Source organism: Bombina bombina, chromosome 3 (assembly GCF_027579735.1).
Source record: "Bombina bombina isolate aBomBom1 chromosome 3, aBomBom1.pri, whole genome shotgun sequence".
Lineage (NCBI taxonomy): Eukaryota > Metazoa > Chordata > Amphibia > Anura > Bombinatoridae > Bombina > Bombina bombina.
The window spans coordinates 1,040,709,146-1,040,731,657 of NC_069501.1; the positions used below are offsets into that span (position 1 = coordinate 1,040,709,146).

The 22,512-nt window shown below is 38.4% G+C and overlaps 1 protein-coding gene across 5 annotated transcripts in view; it reads left to right on the forward strand.

Annotated features, from left to right (window-relative positions):
• The window catches only part of HDAC7 (histone deacetylase 7), a 603,789-nt gene that overhangs the window by 534,593 nt on the left and 46,684 nt on the right, over nucleotides 1-22,512 (forward strand). For all 5 annotated transcript variants that reach the window (XM_053708257.1, XM_053708258.1, XM_053708255.1 and 2 more), the window contains 3 exons: nucleotides 3,670-3,803; nucleotides 5,163-5,283; nucleotides 19,636-19,685. In XM_053708257.1, the coding sequence (XP_053564232.1) occupies nucleotides 3,670-3,803; nucleotides 5,163-5,283; nucleotides 19,636-19,685 (305 nt within the window). The remainder of the gene's footprint in view (nucleotides 1-3,669; nucleotides 3,804-5,162; nucleotides 5,284-19,635; nucleotides 19,686-22,512) is intronic.

Genomic DNA, 22,512 nt, shown 5'->3' on the forward strand with positions numbered 1-22,512 from the left:
TTTAGATTTGTTTGGGTTACTAATGTTACAATTTTAGAAATATTTATTTTAATTTGTCTTGTATTCAGCTGCAGTACATTGTAAAATTAGCTGTGATTGGTGGTTGCACATAAATGTCGGTTGTCATTGGTTCACTCAATGAGTTTAGCTAGCTCCCAGTAATGTATTGTTGCTCCATCAGCAAATGATACCAAGAGAATGAAGCAAATTTCATAATAGAAGTAAACTGAAAAGTTTCATGTCCCTTTAAATATATATATATATATATATAATTCCAAAATAAATAACAGCACTCTCAGGTCTTTTTTTCAAAGTGAGAACAGCAAAAGTCTCTTTTTAATGAAACGTTTTCGAGGAGCTTGACGGGGACAAGCTCCTCGAAAACGTTTCATTAAAAAGAGACTTTTGCTGTTCTCACTTTGAAAAAAAGACCTGAGAGTGCTGTTATTTATTTTGGAATTATTTAAAGCATCATAGCACCCAGGCAGACGACCTTTGGAGGGTATATCCTGTGTGGTATGGACGGTATTATATATATATATATATATATATATATATATATATATATATATATATATATATATATACTGTAGGTATAGATATATATTTTACCAAAATATAATCATATCTATTTATATAAATGTTTTTTTAAGAATAAATAGAACATATTATTCTATGTGAAGAACATTGGAATGTAAAATATTTATATTTCATGTCGGGTTGAATAAACAAGATCGGGTTAGCACTCGAGTATGGGTGTTAGGTTCTTTTTTTGTGTTTTTTTTGTTAAAGGGACACTGAACCCAAATTTTTCTTTCATGATTCAGATAGAGCATGCAATTTTAAGCAACTTTCTAATTTACTCCGATTATCAATTTTTCTTCGTTCTCTTGCTATCTTTATTTGAAAAAGAAGGCATCTAAGCTTTTTTCTTGGTTCAGGACTCTGGACAGCACTTGGTGGATGAATTTATCAACCAATCAGCAAGGACAACCCAGGTTGTTCACCAAAAATGGGCCAGCATCTAAACTTACATTCTTGCATTTCAAATAAAGATACCAAGAGAATAGAGAAAATGTAATAATAGGAGTAAATTAGAAAGTTGCTTAAAATGTAATGCTCTATCTGAATCACAAAAGAAAAAATTGGATTCAGTGTCCCTTTAAGTTTGTCCGCTTCATTGCCTTTAATGGGAGAATATAATATTCAAAGTTCCACTTTTTACTTTCAACTCATAATACGAGTGCAAAAAGCCTCTGGCTAGCGAAGAACATGGGAGATGTGAGCGGGAGTGCTAAATAGCACTTCACTCGTAATTTAGGCCATAGTGTATTATGCCTTTTTAGGGGCTGTCTTCTCATCAATCCCCTAAAAGACAAATGTCTAAAACTTCAGTAAGGTGCGCTAATAAAAGCTTATTGAGAGCAATAACAATCCTTATAATTAACATCCACTATATAAATAACTGTATTGTGCAGTAAATAAACATAAAAAATCACTTATACGATAAATATATATGATAAGTATATGTTATATATTGAAACACAGTAAAATATCTAAAAGCACGCTGGCCAGCAGAATATAGGTTATAAAAAAAATATATAAAAAGAGAGTCACTCGATATTCAGATCAGCAATATCCACTGAGAGTCATTTAAACTTCATTGATAGATTGCATAAAGAGTCCAAATTTATCCAAAAAAGTAGTAATTAGTGAAGAAAAGTAACTATGCAAAAGTTGTTTGTAAAATCAACCCCTAGTCGGATTCTTCAGGTGTTGTGGAGTATTTCATCAACGCAAACAAATAGTAATATGCAACTAATAATGCAATAATAAGATGCTCTGACACATTTATTTGCCCTTTTATTTTACTTTAAAGGGACAGTAAAGTAAAAAAGAAACTCATGATTCAGACAGAACATGCAATTTTACACAGCTTTCCAACTATACAATTTGCTTCATTTTTTTTTAGTTTCCTTTGTTAAAAAGCATACCTAGGCAGGCTTTGGAGCAGCAATGCACTACTGGGATCTATCTTCTGATTGGTGACTACACATATCTGCTTCTTGTCATTGGCTCAACTGATGCATTTGTCCCAGCAGTGCATTGCTTCAACCAAGGATATGAATAGAACAATGCAAATTAAATTGAAGTAAATTGGAAACTTGTTTAAAAATTGTATGCTCTGTCTAAACCACGAAAGAATACGTTTAGGTTTTATGTCCCTTTATGTACGGGTTGCTGTGCTGTAGCCCAGAATAGTCTTGGTTTCAAATTGCATTAAAGGCCTCAAATAAAAATGAAATAGATCTGAATAAGCATTATTGGATCGATATCACAGAACAATGCTTAACTCAATTAAGAGAGAGTGAGCTAGACATCCCTTTTTTTTTTTACTTCACACACGCACACAAAAAAATGTTTGGCACAACAGAAATAACATCACGTTAGATTTTTTTTTTAAAAAGTACCAAATACATCTGTAGCAATCAGCAGACTGTAGTTCTGAGTCATTCTCTGTTCTTCTTTTCTCATTGTTGGGAAATACTCCTGGTTATTTTTGTTAATGTCTGCTCAGTGCATGACAAGCGTTTCCAGTTGCAGGGGCTATATAAATAAATCCAGGTCAATACAATATAAGCATGATGTATAGGATGAAATGGTCTCTATGTAGGGCATACTAAATTACTGTTCTGTTTCAGATCTCTATATAATACTATATAGTACCCCAAAGAACTATAAAGCGCGCTGTCTGTTTTAATTAAAAAAGGACAAATCCTTGGCAAGCTCAGTCATGATGATGCTTAATATACAAATAATACACCTTGGCTAACACTGGTATTTGTGTACTAGATCATTTCAACCCTCTGTAGCAGACAAGATTTAAAGGGACAGGAAACCCCAAATTTGTCTTTCATGATTCAGAGAATACAATTTTAAAAAAAGTTTCCAATTTACTTCTATAATCAAATTTGCTTTGTTCTAATTTGTGTTGAAGAGATTTCTAGATAGGTGGCGTGCACGTGTCTGGAGCACTGCATGACAGAATATAGTGCTGCCCTCTAGTGCTCTTGTTAATGTATAACATTGTAGCAAAACTAAGTGCTGCCGATATGTGCACTCTCTTGAACTTACCCTCCTGCTTTTTAACAAAGGATAACAAGAAAATGAAGAAAATTTGATAATAGAAGTGCATTGTGAAAGTTGTTTAAAATTGTATGTTCTATTTGAATCATGAAAGAAAAATGTTGCGTTTTATGTCCCTTTAAGGGCATAAAAGTATAAAAAAAAATATTTTTTTCTCTCTTTGTTTTTAATACTGCAAAGGACTTTGTAAAAGTCGTATTCCACTGCACAATGCATTGTTGTTGCTGTGAAGGACATAACCAATCAGGAATGGCATGTTTATATATCCACCAATCACACTCTGTGTACTGCTCAGGAAGTATGTAGGTGTTTAATCCCTTTGTAGGCATTTAATTTCCAATGAAAATGCTAATTTTTACACTTAAATCTGCAAACTCTCTAGGGATTAATAGCTTCTGCTCCTTCTGACTTAGATTATTCCCTTATTTCATTTTTTTATTTTACAAATATAAGTTTAAGTGCACTACACAAAAAATGCACTAGGGTGCGCTGTGTTTCTAATTATTGCTCTCGCTGTGCTAGGAGTCGTGTATGATTCAGTAATGCTGAAGCACCAATGTACATGTGGAGACAACAGCAATCACCCAGAGCATGCTGGGAGAATCCAGAGCATCTGGTCTCGTTTACAGGAGAGAGGATTGCGTAATAATTGTGAAGTAAGTCCCATTATTTGCAAGCTCATGTGAACTCTGTGATGTTGTAATCAAAGTATGAATTGTATGCTTTTGAATTACATTAGAATACAACTTTTCAAAATAGAGGGACCTTTAGGGCAGCATATATTATTAAAATTGTATAACTATATTCTACATAACTCATTTAGTTAGGATCAAAAATTATATTAAATGTAAAACCATGAGTGTCTCTGTCTGCTATTTCACTTTTATATTTTCTTTTGGGAAATATTCAACACAGCTTTTAGAGGATTAAAATTCAGATTTAAGATAATTTACTTGTTGGAATCCGGTTGTTCTACTGCACGGTGTGAAACAATGCTCTGTAGTCCTCTTTTTCAGATTAGTAATTACAATTATTTTAATTTTTTTGTTCCTAAATACTACAATAAAGCAGGTAACTGAATGTTTCTGTATCCTTAAAATGGCATTGTAGCCTTTGTTTCTTTTAAGAGTTATGGGAGCAGTTCTTCTAAGCCAGTGTTTCCCAACTCCAGTCCTAAGGACCCATTGCAGGCCACATATTCATTATATCTTAACTAGAGCACAGGTGAGCTGATCAGCTGATAGGTGAGATGATTATTTCACCTGTGCTCTAGTTAAGATATAAAGAATATGTGGCCTGAAACACTGTTCTAAGCCAATGAGCATCAGTATAAAGCAAACAACTGAAATCGCTATAGTAGTCTGAATTTAAATACTTTTTAGTCATTTTTAACTTCTGCTCTTTCATACAAATGATCAAATGTTTGCATACAGTGCCCCTTTAACCCCTTCATACTGGGGTGCAAGTGCTTAGATTAAGTATTTGACATTGTAAGAACAGTGGCTTGGTTTAATGGGAAGGAAACTCTCGGGATCCCTATAAATGTTACCTTGTATACCGCCTATGTTTATAGCGCTGCAGAATCTAATAATAGGAAAGTCAAAATTAACTTTGCAGGATTCATATAGAGCATACAATATTTAGACACTTTTAAATTTACTTCATTTTTCAAATGTGCTTTGTTTCTTGGTGTCCCTTGTTGAAAAAAGATACAGACATATCCTACACTAGTGGGAGCTAGCTGCTGATTGGTGCCTGCACACTTTTGTATCTTGTGATTGGCTAACTAGATGTGTTCACCTACCTGCCAGTAGAGCAATGTTGTTCCTCCAGCAAAGGAAAACAAGAGAATGAAGCAACTTTGATGATCGAAGCAAATTAAAAAGTTGTTAAAAATTGTATGTTCTATCCAAATCATGAAAGACAATGTTGGGGCTTCCTATCCCTTTAAGCTGTAGCATAGTAAATTCAGCCCTATAACTGATTGAATTATTTTTCTCTCTCATGTTATCTAGTGTATACGTGGCCGGAAAGCAACTCTGGAAGAGCTTCAGTCTGTACACAGCGAGACTCACGTTCTTCGTTACGGCACTAATCCTCTCAACAGACTTAAACTGGACGATCACAAGCTGGCAGGTAAGTTGGAACTTCTGCTAAGTTGGAACATAGAAACGCTGCCATAAATCTCAATTGATACACACATTGAGATGAGATTTTTTTTTTACAAACACTCGTTCAAGATCCTAGTACATATGACTGGTTTTCCAACTGTCAAATATAAAACTTATAAATGTTCACGAAATAGTTAGGACCATAATTTAAATTTTTAATCAATGATAGAAATTGATTTATAACTCTAAATTTCTATGGAAATGCTTATTTATTTAAAGTGACAGTAAACACCTTTCCTTCTTAAATTAAGGAGAGTCCACGGCTTCATTCCTTACTTGTGGGAATACAGAACCTGGCCACCAGGAGGAGGCAGAGACACCCCAGCCAAAGGCTTAAATACCTCCCCCACTCCCCTCGTCCCCCAGTCATTCTTTGCCTTTCGTCACAGGAGGATAGCAGAGAAGTGTCGAAAGATTCTGAGTAGTCTCTTATGGAGGGTAGTACCCTTCGGTATGGGACTGCAGTTTTAAGTAGTCTTGTCAGCCTCTCAGTGAGAGCATTGACGAATGTTAGGGTCTGGAGATGCAGGGAGAGTCTTTCTGCAAAACCATCCAGACTTGTATTAACAGCTCCTAAGCAATCAGTGTTGACGAGTTTCACTGCCTGCTTCTATCACTCAAGTCCATGTCAGGTGCAATGCTACAAGACTGTCAAACTTGAGAGGCTGTGTGTCTGTTCCACGGCAGTGATTCCTGTAAGATCGTTTCATTTTATACTCATTTTAATATCTCCGGAAGGGGATTATTGAACAGGGGGGATTTACGCATAATTTACTTTATTATGTTTTATGCTGCTAAATGTGTGAGATGAGGCTCGGGCAAATGTTGGAACATTAAGGTTTTACTTTCGTTTTTGGATAACTGCGTGGCCTGTTAGGTTTGGCGTGCTTATTCCAGGAGCAGGGGCGGTCCTGCATGACACTCCTCGTGACCGGGTGTGGTCGCATTGATTTCCTCTTTCCTGACCATACGGTTTTCAGGAGACGAAGCGGTTTCTCTATGGAGCCTGGGTCATAGGAGGTGGTGAGTGCCCCAGCCATTCGGAGTATAAAGGTGCTATTTATCTTTTCTATAGTCCATCTTAAAAGTGCAAGCTATGGAGGACTCTGATACATTAGAGTGTACTCCTTCTTTACCAATATCTAATACCTGCTTTTATTGTGAGGAGGCTATGGTATACCCGCCTGCTCAATTATGTTCCACATGCCTTGATAAAGTACTTATATCTAAGAAAACCAAGATGTTTAGTACCACTGAGCCTTCCACCTCTGAGGGTGCTCCGTCCCATGAGGTGCGTTCCCTGCTGTCATCTCCTATTACACATGCAGTTTCCCATTGCACTGCTAATCCTCCTTCTTACTGCCAGACTTTACTGATCAGCTACAAACTGCAGTTTCTGCGGCCTTCAGTGCTTTACCTCGCCCTGCTAAGCGCAAGCGAATGGTCAAATATTGCTATCCTTCCCTGGGTTCATCTATCAACTTGTTGGATTTATCTGATACAAGATCCGCTGATGAGGACGCCTCTGATACTTCAGAGGATGCTCTTTCTGGGTCGGAATCTGCTACCTCTAAACTACCGGCTGTGGAGGAACCAGACTTAAGATTTAGGATAGAGCATTTACGCTTTCTGTTAAAAGAAGTGTTGGCTACTTTAGAGGTTCCACAACCTAAATTACCTGAGGAACCTTCTATTCCTAAGCTTGATAAGGTTTATGAGGACAGGATGGTGCCACAGACTTTCCTGGTTCCCGTAAAGATGGCAAATATTATTAAGAATGAATGGGAGAGACTTGGATCTTCTTTTTCCCCTTCTTCCTTTAAAAAATTGTTCCCGGTTCCGGACTCTCAATTAGAGTTATGGGGTTCCGTCCCTAAGGTGGATGGAGCTATCTCCAAGCTTGCTAAGCGCACTCCTGCTTGAGGATAGTTCATTGTTTAAGGAGCCCATGGATAAGAAGCTAGAAACTCTGTTAAGAAAGATGATTCAGCACACAGGATATTTATTTTAACCTGCTGCGGCGGTTGCTGTGGTGGCTGGACAAGATTTTGACAAGATCCAGGAAATAATTAAGGCATTAAGGGTAGCTAGTTCTTTTATTTGTGATGCCGATATGCAGATCATTTGCCTGAATGCCAAGATATCAGGTTTTTCTGTTCTAGCCCATAGGGCACTCTGGCTGAAGGCTTGGTTTGCGGACATGACATCAAAATCTAGATTACTTTCCCTTCCATTTAAGGGAAAGATTCTTTTCGGTCCAGGCCTGGATTCAATCATATCCACAGTCACTGGGGGCAAAGGTGTCTTTCTACCGCAGGATAAGAAGAATAAACCTAAAGGACAGGGTCCTAATTTTCGTCCCTTTTGTTCGGATTAATCCCAAAACCAGCAGCCCTCCGCGAAGCCTGAGCAGTCCAAGGGAACTTGGAAACTGTCTCAATCTTGGAATAAATCCAAGCAGAACAAGAAGCCCGCCGAAACAAAATCAGCATGAAGGGGCGGCCCGCGATCCGTTGCTGGATCGTGTTGTGGGCAGACTAGCTCTCTTTGTGGAGACTTGGCTTGGGGACGTACAAGACCCTTGGGTTCTGGAGGTCATCGCACAAGGTTACAGGATAGGTTTCAAATCTCATCCACCCAGGGGCAGATTCCTCTTATCAAACCTATCTTCAAGACCAGAAAAACGAGAAGCTTTTCTAGGGTGCGTAAGGGATCTCTTCTCCCTGGGAGTAATTGTGCTGGATCCTCTAGCAGAGAGAGGTCTGGGGTACCACTCAAACCTTTTTGTGGTGCCAAAGAAGGAGGGTACGTTTCGCCCGATTCTGGACCTAAAGTGCATAAACAAGTTCCTGTCAGTCCCATCGTTCAAGATATATACGATAAGGTCCATTCTGCCCTTAGTTCAAGAGGGACAGTTCATTACTACAATAGACTTGAAGGATGCTTACCTTCATGTGCCAATACACAAGGATCACTTCAAGTTCTTAAGATTTGCGTTTCTGGACCAGCACTTCAAATTTGTTGCTCTTCCATTTGGTCTAGCTACTGCCCCAAGAGTCTTTTATGAAGGTTCTGGGGGCTCTACTTGCGGTGGCGAGATCCAGAGGTATTGCAGTAGCGCCATACTTGGACGACATCCTGGTTCAGGCTCCGTCCTGTCGGCTGGCAGAGGACCATTCAAGAGCTCTTTTACTTCTTCTTCAATCTCATGGATAGAAGATAAACTTAGGAAAGAGTTCTCTGGTTCCCAGTACCAGGGTGGAATTCCTGGGTACGATAATAGATTCCATATCAATGAGAATATTTCTTACAGACCAGAGACGTTACAAAATTACTTCCAATTGTCTTGCCCTCCAGACCTTCTTAAGGCCCTCTGTAGCCCGGTGTATGGAGGTAATTGGACTCATAGTGTCCAGCATAGATGTTATCCCATTCGCCAGAATCCATCTCAGACCTCTTCAGCTGTGCATGCTGAGGCAGTGGAATGGCGACCACTCGGATCTGTCTCAACAGATTTCTCTGGACAACTGGTCGAGAGAATCGCTCTCTTGGTGGCTCTGTCCAGATCACCTGTCCCAAGGGACATCCTTATTGAGACCATCTTGGGAGATTGTGACTATGGACGCAAGTTTATCCGGATAGGGAGCTGTTTGGGGTGCCAGGAAGGCACAGGGTCTGTGGACTTGAGAGGAATCTCTCCTCCCAATCAATATTTTGGAACTTCGAGCGATCTGCAATGCTCTGAAGGCATGGCCTCTTCAGGATTTATCCCAGTTTATCATATTCCAATAAGACAACATAACCTTGGTGGCTTACATCAACCATCAGGGGGGAACGAGGAGCTCCCTAGCAATGAGGGAAGTATCTCTGATTCTGGAATGATCGGAGGCCCACAACTGCTTGCTGTCAGCGATCCACATTCCGGGTGTGGACAACTGGGAAGCGAATTTTCTCAGCAGACAATCGTTTCATCCGGCGGAATGGTCTCTCCATCCTGAGGTGTTTGCGGAGATTTCCAACAGATGGGGGATGCCGAGATAGATCTTATGGCGTCCCCACTCAATACCAAATTACCCAGATATGGGTCGCAGTCCAGGGATCCACAAGCAGAGCTGATAGATGCATTAGCAGTGCCTTGGAGGTTACAACTCCTCCCTCGTGTAGTGGCCCATATCAAGCTGGAGCAAGCTTCGGCTATTCTAATTGCTCCTTTGTGGCCGCGAAAGATGTGGTTTGCGGACTTGGTGGGGATGTCGTCATCTCCTCCATAGAAGATACCTTGTCGCAGGGATCTGCTGGAACAGGGTCCTTTTGTTCATCAGAATCTAGATTCTCTGAGGCTGACTGCGTGGAGATTGAACGCTTAGTCCTAGGCAAGAGAGGTTTTTCTGAGAGAGTGATTGATACTCTCATTCAAGCCAGAAAGCCAGTCACCCGTCACATCTATCAAAAGGGGTGGAAGACCTACTTATTCTGGTGTGAAGAGCGTGGATTTCCCTGGCATAAGGTCAAGATGTCCAGGATTCTTTCCTTTCTCCAAGATGGTTTGGAGAAGGGATTTGCTGCTAGTACCTTAAAAGGACAGATTTCTGCGCTTTCTGTGTTATTGCACAAGAGGCTTGCTGAGCTTCCTGATGTACATTCTTTTGTTCAGGCTCTGTCTAAAATCAGGCCTGTGTTTAGACCTACCGCTCCTCCCTGCAGAGAGCTCCGTTTGAGCCTATGCATTCGGTTGACATTAAATTACTATCTTAGAAGGTTCTCTTTCTACTGGCTATTGCTTCGGCACGCAGAGTTTCTGAGATGGCTGCTTTGCAATGTGAGCCCCCTTACCTAGTATTCAATGCTGATAAGGCTGTTCCTCGTACTGGGTCAGGTTTTCTTCCTAAGGTTGTTTCAGATCACAACATCAATCAGGAAATTGTTGTTCCTTCCTTGTGTCCTAACCCTTCTTCTTCGAAGGAGTGGTTACTTCATAATTTGGATGTGGTTCGGGCCTTGAAGTTCTATCTTCAAGCTACTAAGGAATTTAGAGAGACTTCTTCTTTGTTTGTTGTCTATTCTGGGAAGCGTAAGGGGCAGAAAGCCTCATCCACTTCCTTATCTTTTTGGTTGAGGAACATTATTCGCTTAGCATATGAAACAGCGGGACATAAGCCTCCTCAGAGGATTAAGGCTCATTCAACTAGAGCTGTGGCTTCCTCTTGGGCCTTTAAGAATGAGGCCTCTATGGAGCAAATTTGTAAGGCGGCTACCTGGTCCTCCTTACATACCTTTTCAAAATTTTACAAGTTTGACGTTTTTGCTTCGGTTGAAGCATCTTTTGGGAGAAAGATTTTGCAGGCTATGGTGCCCTCAGATTAGGGTCCGCCTCTCCTTTTTTACCCTCCCGTTTCATTCAATGACCTCTAAAGCTTGGGTATATCTTTCCCACAAGTAAGGAATGAAGCCGTGGACCCTCCTCATATTAAGAAGGAAAACATTAATTATGCTTACTAGATAATTTCCTTTCCTTCTGTATGAGGAGAGTCTATGGCCCCCGCCCGTTTTCTCCGTTGGGCAGACCTAAATTTTTGTTATTCTTCTGGCACCTTTTGTACCCTGATATTTCTCCTATTGTTCCTTGTTCCCTTGGCAGAATGACTGGGGGATGAATGGAGTGGGGGAGGTATTTAAGCCTTTGGCTGGGGTGTCTTTGCCTCCTCCTGATGGCCAGGTTCTGTATTTCCACAAGTAAGGAATGAAGCCATGGACTCTCCTCATACAGAAGGAAGGGAAGTTATCTGGTAAGCATAATTTATGTTTTTGAGTTAAATATAAAATGTTTTGTTATTCATAGTAAAACAACTTTGCATTGTATTTTTATTGTTAATTTCGCCCCTTTTTCATGTAATTTAGCTCTGAAAATTATGAATTTTCTAAATTTCAGAGCTGGAATTGCATACTGCAGACTTCTCAAGGTTAAACCTGATACATATCTTTTCCTAATTGACTTAAAATGTTTGTTCTAAAAATGTTTAGATTTGACTGCTGTTATTCTACAACTAGACTACAAATTAAATGGTGTTTAGTGTCCCCTTTTATGGACATAAAGGGGCAATAATTAAATGTTGTTCTAAAGCATTTTCTTATAGCACTATTGTTGCACATATCGGGCCAGATTAAAAGTGGCACGCTATTTAGCGCTTTTGCTTGAGCGCAAACACCAGCAGAAGTAAACTTGTAACACACGCAGGTTACCACACATATTACAAGTTCAAAGTAAATAGTTTGCGCATGTGCTAAATCCGATACACTCTAACTTCAGGACTTCGGAAAATGCAACTACGCTAGCTTCTCCTCATAGGGGTAGACTTAACAAGGGCCAAATGGCCCTTGTTTCCGTGCGAGTCTTCCGGTCCGCTGGAAACAGCAGTTTTGAAGCAGCGGTCTAAACACTGCTGCTCCATAACTTGTCTGCTGCCTCTGAGACTGCGGTCTTCAATCCGCCCGATCCTATACGATCGGGCTGATTGACACCCCCTGCTAGCAGCTGATTGGCTGTGAATCTGCAGGGTGCGGCATTGCACAAGCAGTTCTGGTGAACTGCTTGTGTAATGATAAATGCCGACAGCGTATGCTGTCGGCATTCAACGATGTCTGTCGGACATGATAAGCTACAGCGTATCATGTCGGACAGACATTGGTAAATCTTCCCCATAGACTTCAATGCAGCACGCTGATAAAAGAAAAGCCTAACACTTATCACTTGCACGCTAACTCGACCGCATTTAACCAAGTGCGCTAAACCCAATGTGAGTTATGAATATTTTACATTCCAATGTTCTTCACATAGAAGAAAAAGTTATTTTTATTTTTAAATAGATATTTCTATATATATTTTTGTTAAAAATGTTTTTAAATATATAGCTATGCCTGATGCCTATATATTTATATGAATATATATATATGTATAATATATATATAGGTATAGATATATATTTATTTAAAAATACAAAGAACATTTTTCCCTATGTGAAGAACACTGGAATGAAAAATATTTACAGTAAATACACATTAAAACACTATCGGCTAGATTACAAGTTTTGCGGTAAGAGCTGCTCGGTTCTAACTTGCAAGTTATTGCCACCGCTCACCTCCGTATAGCGCTGCTATTACAGGTTTACAAATACCCGGCGTTAGCAGGCAAGAAGTGAGCTTTGAGCAAAACTGAGCTCCATACCGCACTCCAATACCAGCGCCGCGGTGAGCTGGCTTTACGTGCTTGTGCACGATTTCCCCATAGACATCAATGGGGAGAGCCGGCTAAAAAAAAGCCTAACACCTGCAATAAAGGAGCGTAAAGCTCCGTAACACAGCCCCATTGATTCCTATGGGGAAATAAAAGTTATGTTTACACCTAACACCCTAACATAAACCCTGTGTCTAAACACCCCTAATCTGCCGCCCCTGACATCGCCGACACCTACATTACACTTATTAACCCCTAATCTGCCGCCCCGACACTGCCACCACCTACCTACACTTATTATCCCCTAATCTGCCGCCCCGACATTGCCGCCACCTATATTACACTTATTAACCCCTAATCTGCCTCCCACAATGTTGCAGCCACCTACATTAAAGTTATTAACCCCTAATCCGCCGCCCCCTACACCGCCGCCACCTACATTACAGTTATTAACCCCTAATTTGCCGTCCCCAACGTCGCCGCCACTATACTAAAGTTATAAGCCCCTAAACCTAACCCTAACACCCCCTACTTTAATATAATTAAAATAAATAAAATAAAAAATTCCTATCATTAACGAAATAATACCTATTTAAAACTAAATACTTACCTGTAAAATAAACCCTAAGCTAGCTATAATATAACTAATAGTTACATTGTATCTAGCTTAGGTTTTATTTTTATTTCACAGGTAAGTTTGTATTTATTTTAACTAGGTAGACTAGTTACTAAATAGTGAACTATTTACTAACTACCTAGCTAAAATAAATATAAATTTACCTGTAAAATAAAACCTAACTTGAGTTACACTAACACCTAACATTACACTACAATTAAATAAATTACATTAATTAAATCCAATTAACTAAATTACAAAAAAAAATAAACACTAAATTACACAAAATAAAAAATAAATTATCAGATATTTAAACTAATTACACCTAATCTAATAGCCCTATCAAAATAAAAAAGCCCCCCCAAAATAAAAAAAAACCTAGCCTAAACTAAACTACCAATAGCCCTTAAAAGGGCCTTTTGCGGGGCATTGCCCCAAAGAAATCAGCTCTTTTACCTGTAAATAAAAATACAAACAACCCCCCAACAGTAAAACCCACCACCCACACAACCAAACCCTCCAAATAAAATCCTAACTAAAAACCTAAGCTCCCCATTGCCCTGAAAAGGGCATTTGGATGGGCATTGCCCTTAAAAGGACATTTAGCTCTTTTCCGCCCAAACCCTAAGCTAAAAATAAAACCCACCCAATAAACCCTTAAAAAAACCTAACACTAACCCCCGAAGATCCACTTACTGTTTTTGAAGACCCGACATCCATCCTCAACGAAGCGGCAGAAGTCCTCATCGAAGCCGGCAGAAGTCTTCATCCATCAGGCGTGGAGCGGTTCCATCTTCAAGACATCCGGCACGGAGCATCCTCTTCTTACCACGGCATCTGAAGAATGAAGATTCCTTTAAGTGACGTCATCCAAGAGGGTGTCCCTTGAATTCCGATTGGCTGATAGAATTCTATCAGCCAATCGGAATTAAAGGTGAATAGAATGCGACCTCAATCCTATTGGCTGATTGGATCAGCCAATAGGATTGAAGCTTAATCCTATTGGCTGATTGCATCAGCCAATAGGATTTTTTCACCTTTAATTCCGATTGGCTGGTAGAATTCTATCAGCCAATCGGAATTCAAGGGACGCCATCTTGGATGACGTCACTTAAAGGAACCTTCATTCTTTAGTCGCTTTGGAAAGAAGAGGATGCTCCGCGCCGGATGTCTTGAAGATGGAGCCGATCCACGTCGGATGGATAAAGACTTCTGTCGGCTTGGATGAAGACTTCGGCCCGCTTGGATGAAGACTTCTGCCGGCTTCGATGAGGACTTCTGCCGCTTCATTGAGGATGGATGTCGGGTCTTCAAAAACTGTAAGTGGATCTTCGGGGCTTAGTGTTAGGTTTTTTTAAGGGTTTATTGGGTGGGTTTTATTTTTAGCTTAGGGTTTGGGCGGAAAAAGAGCTAAATGCTCTTTTAAGGGCAATATCCATCCAAATGCCCTTTTCAGGGCAATGGGGAGCTTAGGTTTTTTAGTTAGGATTTTATTTAGAGGGTTTGGTTGTGTTGGTGGTGGGTTTTACTGTTGGGGGGTTGTTTGTATTTTTATTTACAGGTAAAAGAGCCCGCAAAAGGCCCTTTTAAGGGCTATTGGTAGTTTAGTTTAGGCTTGGTTTTTTTTTTGGGGGGGGGGGGCTTTTTTATTTTGATAGGGCTATTAGATTAGGTGTAATTAGTTTAAATATCTGATAATTTATTTTTTATTTTGTGTAATTTAGTGTTTATTTTTTTTTTGTAATTTAGTTAATTGGATTTAATTAATGTAATTTATTTAATTGTAGTGTAATGTTAGGTGTTAGTGTAAGATAGGTTAGGTTTTATTTTACAGGTAAATTTGTATTTATTTTAGCTAGGTAGCTAGTAAATAGTTACCTATTTAGTAACTAGTCTACCTAGTTAAAATAAATACAAACTTAGCTGTAAAATAAAAATAAAACCTAAGATAGATACAATGTAACTATTAGTTATAGTGTAGCTAGCTTAGGGTTTATTTTACAGGTAAGTATTTAGTTTTAAATAGGAATTATTTAGTTAATGATAGGGATTTTTTATTAGATTTATTTTAATTATATTAAAGTAGGGGGTGTTAGGGTGAGACTTTGGGTTAGGTTTAGGGGTTTATAACTTTAGTATAGTGGCGATGACGTTGGGGGGCGGCAGATTAGGGATTAATAATATTTAACTAGTGTTTGCAATGAGGGAGTGCGGCGGTTTAGGGGTTAATATATTTATTCTAGTGGGGCCGATGTCCGGAGCGGCAGATTAGGGGTTAATAATTTTATTTCAGTGTTTGCGATGCGGGAGGGCCTCAGTTTAGGGGTTAATAGGTAGTTTATGGGTATTAGTGTACTTTTTAGCACTTTAGTTAAGAGTTTTATGTTCCTGCGTTGTAGCATAAAACCCATAACTACTGACTTTCAGTTTACGTTATGGATCTTGTAGTTTTAGTCTGTACCGCTCACTTTTTGGCCTCCCAGGCAAACTCGTAATACCGGCGCAAAGGAAGTCCCAATGAAAAAGGACTTTAGGAAAGCTGCGGTAGTTATGTTGCGTTCTGGCCAAAAAAGTGTGCAAAAAACCTGCAAGACTCGTAATATCAGCGGTAGTGAAAAAAAGCCTTAACGCTCCTTTTTCACCCATACCGCAAAACTCGTAATCTAGCCGATTATTAAGTATTAAAATTGAATAAAAAATAGTTTTATGTTTAATGGTATTTGACTTGAAAGGGCTCCAAAGTGTATGTGTATATATATATATATATATATATATATATATATTATATGTGTGTGTGTGTGTATATATATATATATATATATATATATACATACATACATATGTATTCACACACATGTACAGTGGATATAAAAAGTCTACACACCCCTGTTAAAATGTCAGGTTTCTGTGATGTAACAAAATGAGACAAAGATAAATCATTTCAGAACTTTTTCCACCTTTAATGTAACCTATAAACTGTACAACTCAATTGAAAAACAAACTGAAATGTTTTAGGTAGAGGGAAGAAAAAATCTAAAAAAATAATATGGTTGCATAATACTTTGCTGAAGCACATTTTGATTTTATTACAGCACTCAGTCTTTTTGGGTATGAGTCTATCAGCATGGCACATTTTGACTTGGCAAAATTTGCCCACTGTTCTTTGTAAAAACACTCCAAATCTGTCAGATTGCGAGGGCATCTCCGGTGCACAGCCCTCTTTAGATCACCCCACAGATTTTCGGATTCAGGTCTGGGCTCTGGCTGGGCCATTCCAAAACTTTAATCTTCTTCTGGTGAAGCCATTCCTTTGTTGATTTGGATGTATGCTTTGGGTCGTTGTAATGCTGAAAGATGACGTTCCTCTTCATGTTCAGCTTTCTAGCAGAAGCCTGAAGGTTTTGGGCCAATATTGACTGGTATTTGGAACTGTTCATAATTCCCTCTAGCTTAACTAAGGCCCCAGTTCCAGCTGAAGAAAAAAAGACCAAAGCATGATGCTGCCACCACCATGCTTCACTGTGGGTATGGTGTTCTTTTGGTGATGTGCAGTGTTGTTTTTGCGCCAAACATATCTTGGAATTATGGCCAAAAAGTTCAACCTTGGTTTCATCAGACCATAACACCTTTTCCCACATGCTTTTGGGAGACTTCAGATGTGTTTTTGCAAAATGTAGCCTGGCTTGGATGTTTTTCTTTGTAAGAAAAGGCTTTCGTCTTGTCACTCTACCCCATAGCCCAGACATATGAAGAATACGTGAGATTGTTGTCACATGTACCACACAGCCAGTACTTGCCAGATATTCCTACAGCTCCTTTAATTTTGCTCTAGGCCTCTTGGTAGCCTCCCAGACCAGTTTTCTTCTCGTCTTTTCATCAATTTTGGAGGGACATCCAGTTCTTGGTAATGTCACTGTTGCACCATATTTTCTCCACTTGATGATGACTGTCTTCACTGTGTTCCATGGTATATCTAATGCCTTGGAAATTCTTTTGTACCTTTCTCCTGACTGATACCTTTTAACAATGAGATCCCTCTGATGCTTTGGAAGCTCTCTGTGGATCATGGCTTTTGCTGTGGGATGCGACTAAGAAAATTTCAGGAAAGACCAACTAGAGCAGCTGAACTTTATTTGGGGTTAATCAGAGGCACTTTAAATGATGGCAGGTGTGTGATGACTCCTATTTATCATGATTTTGAATGTGATTGCTTAATTCTGAACACAGCTACAACTCCAGTTATAAGATGCAACCACATTATTTTAGTTTTCTTCCCTCCACCTAAAATATTTCAGTTTGTTTTTCAATGGAGTTGTACAGGTTATAGGTTACATTAAAGGTGGAAAACGTTCTGAAATGATTTATCTTTGTCTCATTTTTTTACTTCACAGAAACCTGACATTTTAACAAGGGTGTGTAGACTTTTTATATCCACTGTATATACACACCCACATATATATGTGTGTGTATGTATATGTATGTATATGTATGTTTATATATATATATATATATATATATATATATATATATATGTGTATATAAATATATATATATATATATATATATATATATATATATATATATATATATATATATATATATATATATATATATTAGGGATGCACCGAAATGATCATTCTGGACCGAAACCGATACCAAAAATTCAGTGTGTGTGTTGCTGAAAGAACTTGTAGGCGGGAAAGCTCCAACAAATTGGTGTGGTCACTTGTACCGTAGGGCGTGATCTGCAGTGAAACTGGCGGAGCTCTACAAGGGAGGGCGTGGTTATAGCCAGACAACAATACGAGGTGGACATGTGTTTTGTTTTTGAGTGTAGTTATCCGTGCGATAGGCGTGGCTGCACCTGATCGTATCTCTGCCTAGTTCCTGGTTTGGGTCTCACACTGACCCATCAGATTATATGTCCGGAGCCCCAAATGGAGTCTGCCTGTCACCTATCACCAAGACCACCGGACTTAGCTACGACCTTACGTGCAAGGTGGTTGTAGAAAGTTACTGTGCTTTTTTGTATACACTGTCTGGTGGGTGCTAATTTTTACCAACTGTGTGCTAGCTTGGGGCTTATGCATATATAGTGTGCATGCATATTTGCCTCAGGCGAATAGAATGTCTATGCACAAGAGGCTGATTTGTGAGCACTGTATATAAGGCTTATACATATTCACTGTGTGTGCTTAGGGCTGTGTCTGATATTATCAAGTGTTTATAAACATGTTACTTATCCTCCTTTGAAAACTGTATTCAGAACTTTGGTTTCCTTCTAAAAAAAAAAAAAAAAAAAGGGCGCTGCTGGTTTCAAATATCATCATGTCATGGTACTTATGTGTGTGCTCTGTGTACCATGCCAGTGTTGTGCTGCTCACCTTATGCTAAGGATAGACATTTAACTCAATAGAACGGGAGGGCTGTACATTTTTAGCCATATTGGTCCTCTTTGGGCCGAAATTGGAATTGCACATTTTCGGCGGCCCAAATTTTGGTGCATCTCTAGTATTATTCTTTATTTAGTTCTGTGTAACAGAATCAGATTTAACCATTTTTTTATTTTTTTTTACCAATTGTCAAAATTAAGTATAGTCCTAGAAAACTATTATTATATGCAAAACAGTAAGTCAAGTAATGAACTCAAACAGCCGCTCTAAGCTGGCATCAAATTTGAAATATGCTACACAATAATTTTACCAATAATAAAAGGAAAAAACCCCGAAAATTTAAATAACCAAAAATGCCATTTTCGGCCAAAACTTTCTGCGGCCGAAATTTCGGTGCATCCCTTATATATATATATATATATATATATATATATAATATTTAGGCCTTTCCATTCAAACAACTTGTAATATACCATATACCTTTTAACCCTTATAAAATATTTTATTTATTATTTATATGAATAATTTTTATTAGATAGTGTATATATATATATATATATATACATGAGTGTAACAGTTTATTTTAATTTATTTATGTTTAGTACAACTTTTATTTTAGGTCTAATTCTTAACACAAGGTCTTAAGTTGCGCTAACCTGACAAGTGCAAATTCAGATTAGGTTAGGCGGTATGCTTTTTTTTTCAACTTGTAATACGAGTTAAAGTTAACATGGTCGTGATATTGCAACATCGCGACTACACTTACGTTAGTGCGCCTCTTATAATCTAGCGCATAGTTCTGTATAGCTAGTGCTGGATTGGCAATACATTAAACATGGTTGTGATTGGCAGCTGCACACATATACCACCCCTGGCAGTAGTGCAACAATAAAATGCTGTTACTTTTTAAATATATTGTTATTATGGCCTTTTAATATATATGTAGCATATTGCGTACACTACTATTCAATGTATTCTATTCACCTGCGGATGGTTTTTAAAATAACTGTTTTATTGTGGGTGGTTGGTGTTGGAATGGTGTTTTGTGGCCTGACTTTTAATTCTATTTTGTAACAGGTATTTTATCACAGAGGAGGTTTGTCATGCTGTCTTGTGGTGGACTTGGGGTAAGTGACAAAATAAGATTTTTATTATATTTTTCATAGATAAAATATTAGGCATTGTATGAAAAAGCACAAATAATTCACCTTACTGTTACTCACAAAGCAGCACATACCCTGCTTCTATAAATATATACATATATGTCTAACACATAGTAAAGTAGAAATATCTTCCCACACTTGAATTTACTACAAACCAAAGTGTAAGCGCAGCACCCAAATCCTCTGAAGCAGGTTTTGTTCTGTGTGCATGTTGCAGATGGGTCTCTGCAAAACCTTCCAGACAAATACAAACTTTCTACTATAACAGCATTACTTATTAACATGGTCCAAAATTCATTTTTATTGAGATTTTAATGCACATCAAAAGGCAGCTAGGTTTCGGGCTACACGCCCTTAATCATGCTCTTGATTAAGGGCGTGTGGCCGAAATGTAGCTGCCTTTGGCTATGCATTAAAACCTCAATAAAAAGGACTTTTGGTAAATTTGAATAAGTGGTGCTGTTGCAGTGGAATGTTCACACTTTCATATACTCAAAACCCCAATATTATCCCTGTCCATATGTGCAAGGGACCCATACATCTAACTGTGCTTATACAAATAGACAGAAACACATAATTATTATTTTGCTTTTATATCTCACAACCCTGCCCCTGTGTGAAAATGTGCATACACCCATATCCCAGCTCATACACACAAATGAACTGCCAAAGAGACTTTTATTAACTTAAATTCTTCTGGTATAATTGATCATTGTGTCAGTCAGCAATAGCTTTTAATGTGCACTTGACATACATCAATCCGTATGCTCTGAGCACCTGCATTCAGATATTGCACCTGATCTGAGAGTGAGCGTGTATTGTAAACCCAGGCACAGTTAAACAGTAACATCTTCTACTAGAAGCAGTTTTGCACATTTTTTTATTCTTTATAGTTAGTACGATAACATACCAGTATCTGTCTTTTTAAAATAGAGCATGAGATGTGTGTATAATCTTAGGCTGGAAAAATATCACTATAGTTTACCAGGGGAGAAAAATATTTTATAGTTCAGTCAGTGTTAAAGATAGGCAAAAGCCTAATTTCTTAATTGTCCTCTGCAATATCTTAATAGTCCATGACTAGTGGTAATTTCAGTCACTGCATAGCATGTATCTTTCTCTTGTAACACAGAATAATATTTCTAAAATACCTTTCAAATGTATGGCTTATTTTTATATAAAATATACACTACTTCTCGTAAAATATTAGCATATATATAATTTTCTGTATGATTTGTTCATTGTTAACACATGGTTTGGTTCCTAGAGGGCATATATTTCTGGCTTTTTATTTTTATATATCAGACACCGATATAAAATAGAGGGTACATCCTGTCCCTTCAAAATTTATCATTCATAGTTTACCACTCTATTCCAGTGAGTCCCAAAACTGATTCACCCACCGTCAGCAATGTGCCAGGCCGTATAAACCTCAGGGGATGATTGAGTTAAGGCCTCACACATGGGTTTGATTATCCCAGAATCCCCCAGGTTTTTCCGTGTCTCCTTTGTTATTTCCCTGGCGCTGACGCGACTCTGATGAAAACAAGATGTTTCACGGGAAATGAAAGAAGAAGAAGAAAAAAAATGATTAAATAAATTCCTTTCCAGTGCGTTTATTCCTAAAAACAAACCATAATTGAGATCAGAGACTCAAGCAGGCAAGGGCTTTCAGACTTGAAGCCTCACCCAAAATCATTAAATGTTTTATTCATATGCAGTTAATGTCCTAAGCTTGTCTCATTGTGATTCAGGGCCTAGGTGATCAGAGGAAGCTATGTGATATGAGCTATAAGAAATTCTTTGCAAAAATAAAATGACGAAAAGATCTCTACTTTGGAGGACACTATAGGCTAAAATTAAACATATCTATCTATCTATCTATCTATCTACACATATATACACAAGATATTCAAGATTTCCCCAAAATTTGCTTAACAATTTAAATCTGTAGATCATATGCAGTTTTCATTACACAGTAAATCACATGATAAATTGTAGCGCAAAACATTCAATCATTGGCCTTAAAAAAGCAAAATCTGCCATATGAGACTGAAATCAAAATGCAAAAAATGAAATTCTTTTACGTTCATGGATTGGATTCATATGGAAAATTGTACTTTTGTCACTAAGAATTAAACAATGTGTTTGTTGGCAACCTATATAGAGCGCCTTGACTCTTGGTTTCAAGATTTTTTCTAAATAATATTTAAATTGTATGGTGTTTTCTAATCTAAAACATATTATAGATATGTATAGGTACACATTTCAAGCTTGATTTTTTCAGTTTGGACAAGTGGAAGTATTATAGTTTTATGTGAAAAATGAGTTCCTTTAGTTTGCTTATTTCTTTTGCATTAAAGCATTAAATTGAAAAAAATAACACAGTTTATTAATTTTATGAGGCCTATTTATTAAAGGTCTGTCGGACCTGGTCCGACAGACCTCGCTGAATGCGGAGAGCAATGTGCTCTCTGTAATCGGCCGCCAACAGGGGGTTGTCAATCAACCCGATCGTACTTGATCGGGTTGAATTGTGGCGATCTCTGTCCGCCTCATCAGAGCAGGCGGACAGGGTTACGAAGCAGCGGTCTTTAGACCGCTGCTTCATAACTGCTGTTTCTGGCGAGTCTGCAGGCTCACCAGGAACACGGGCCCTCAAACTACATTCGGAGCTTGATAAATGGGCCTCTTTATCTCAATGGTTTGCAGGGAAAATATGTAGAGTGCTGGGATGAAAGAAATGTCAGTGAGGGTCTCTTCCAAACCATTACATGAGACATGCAAAATA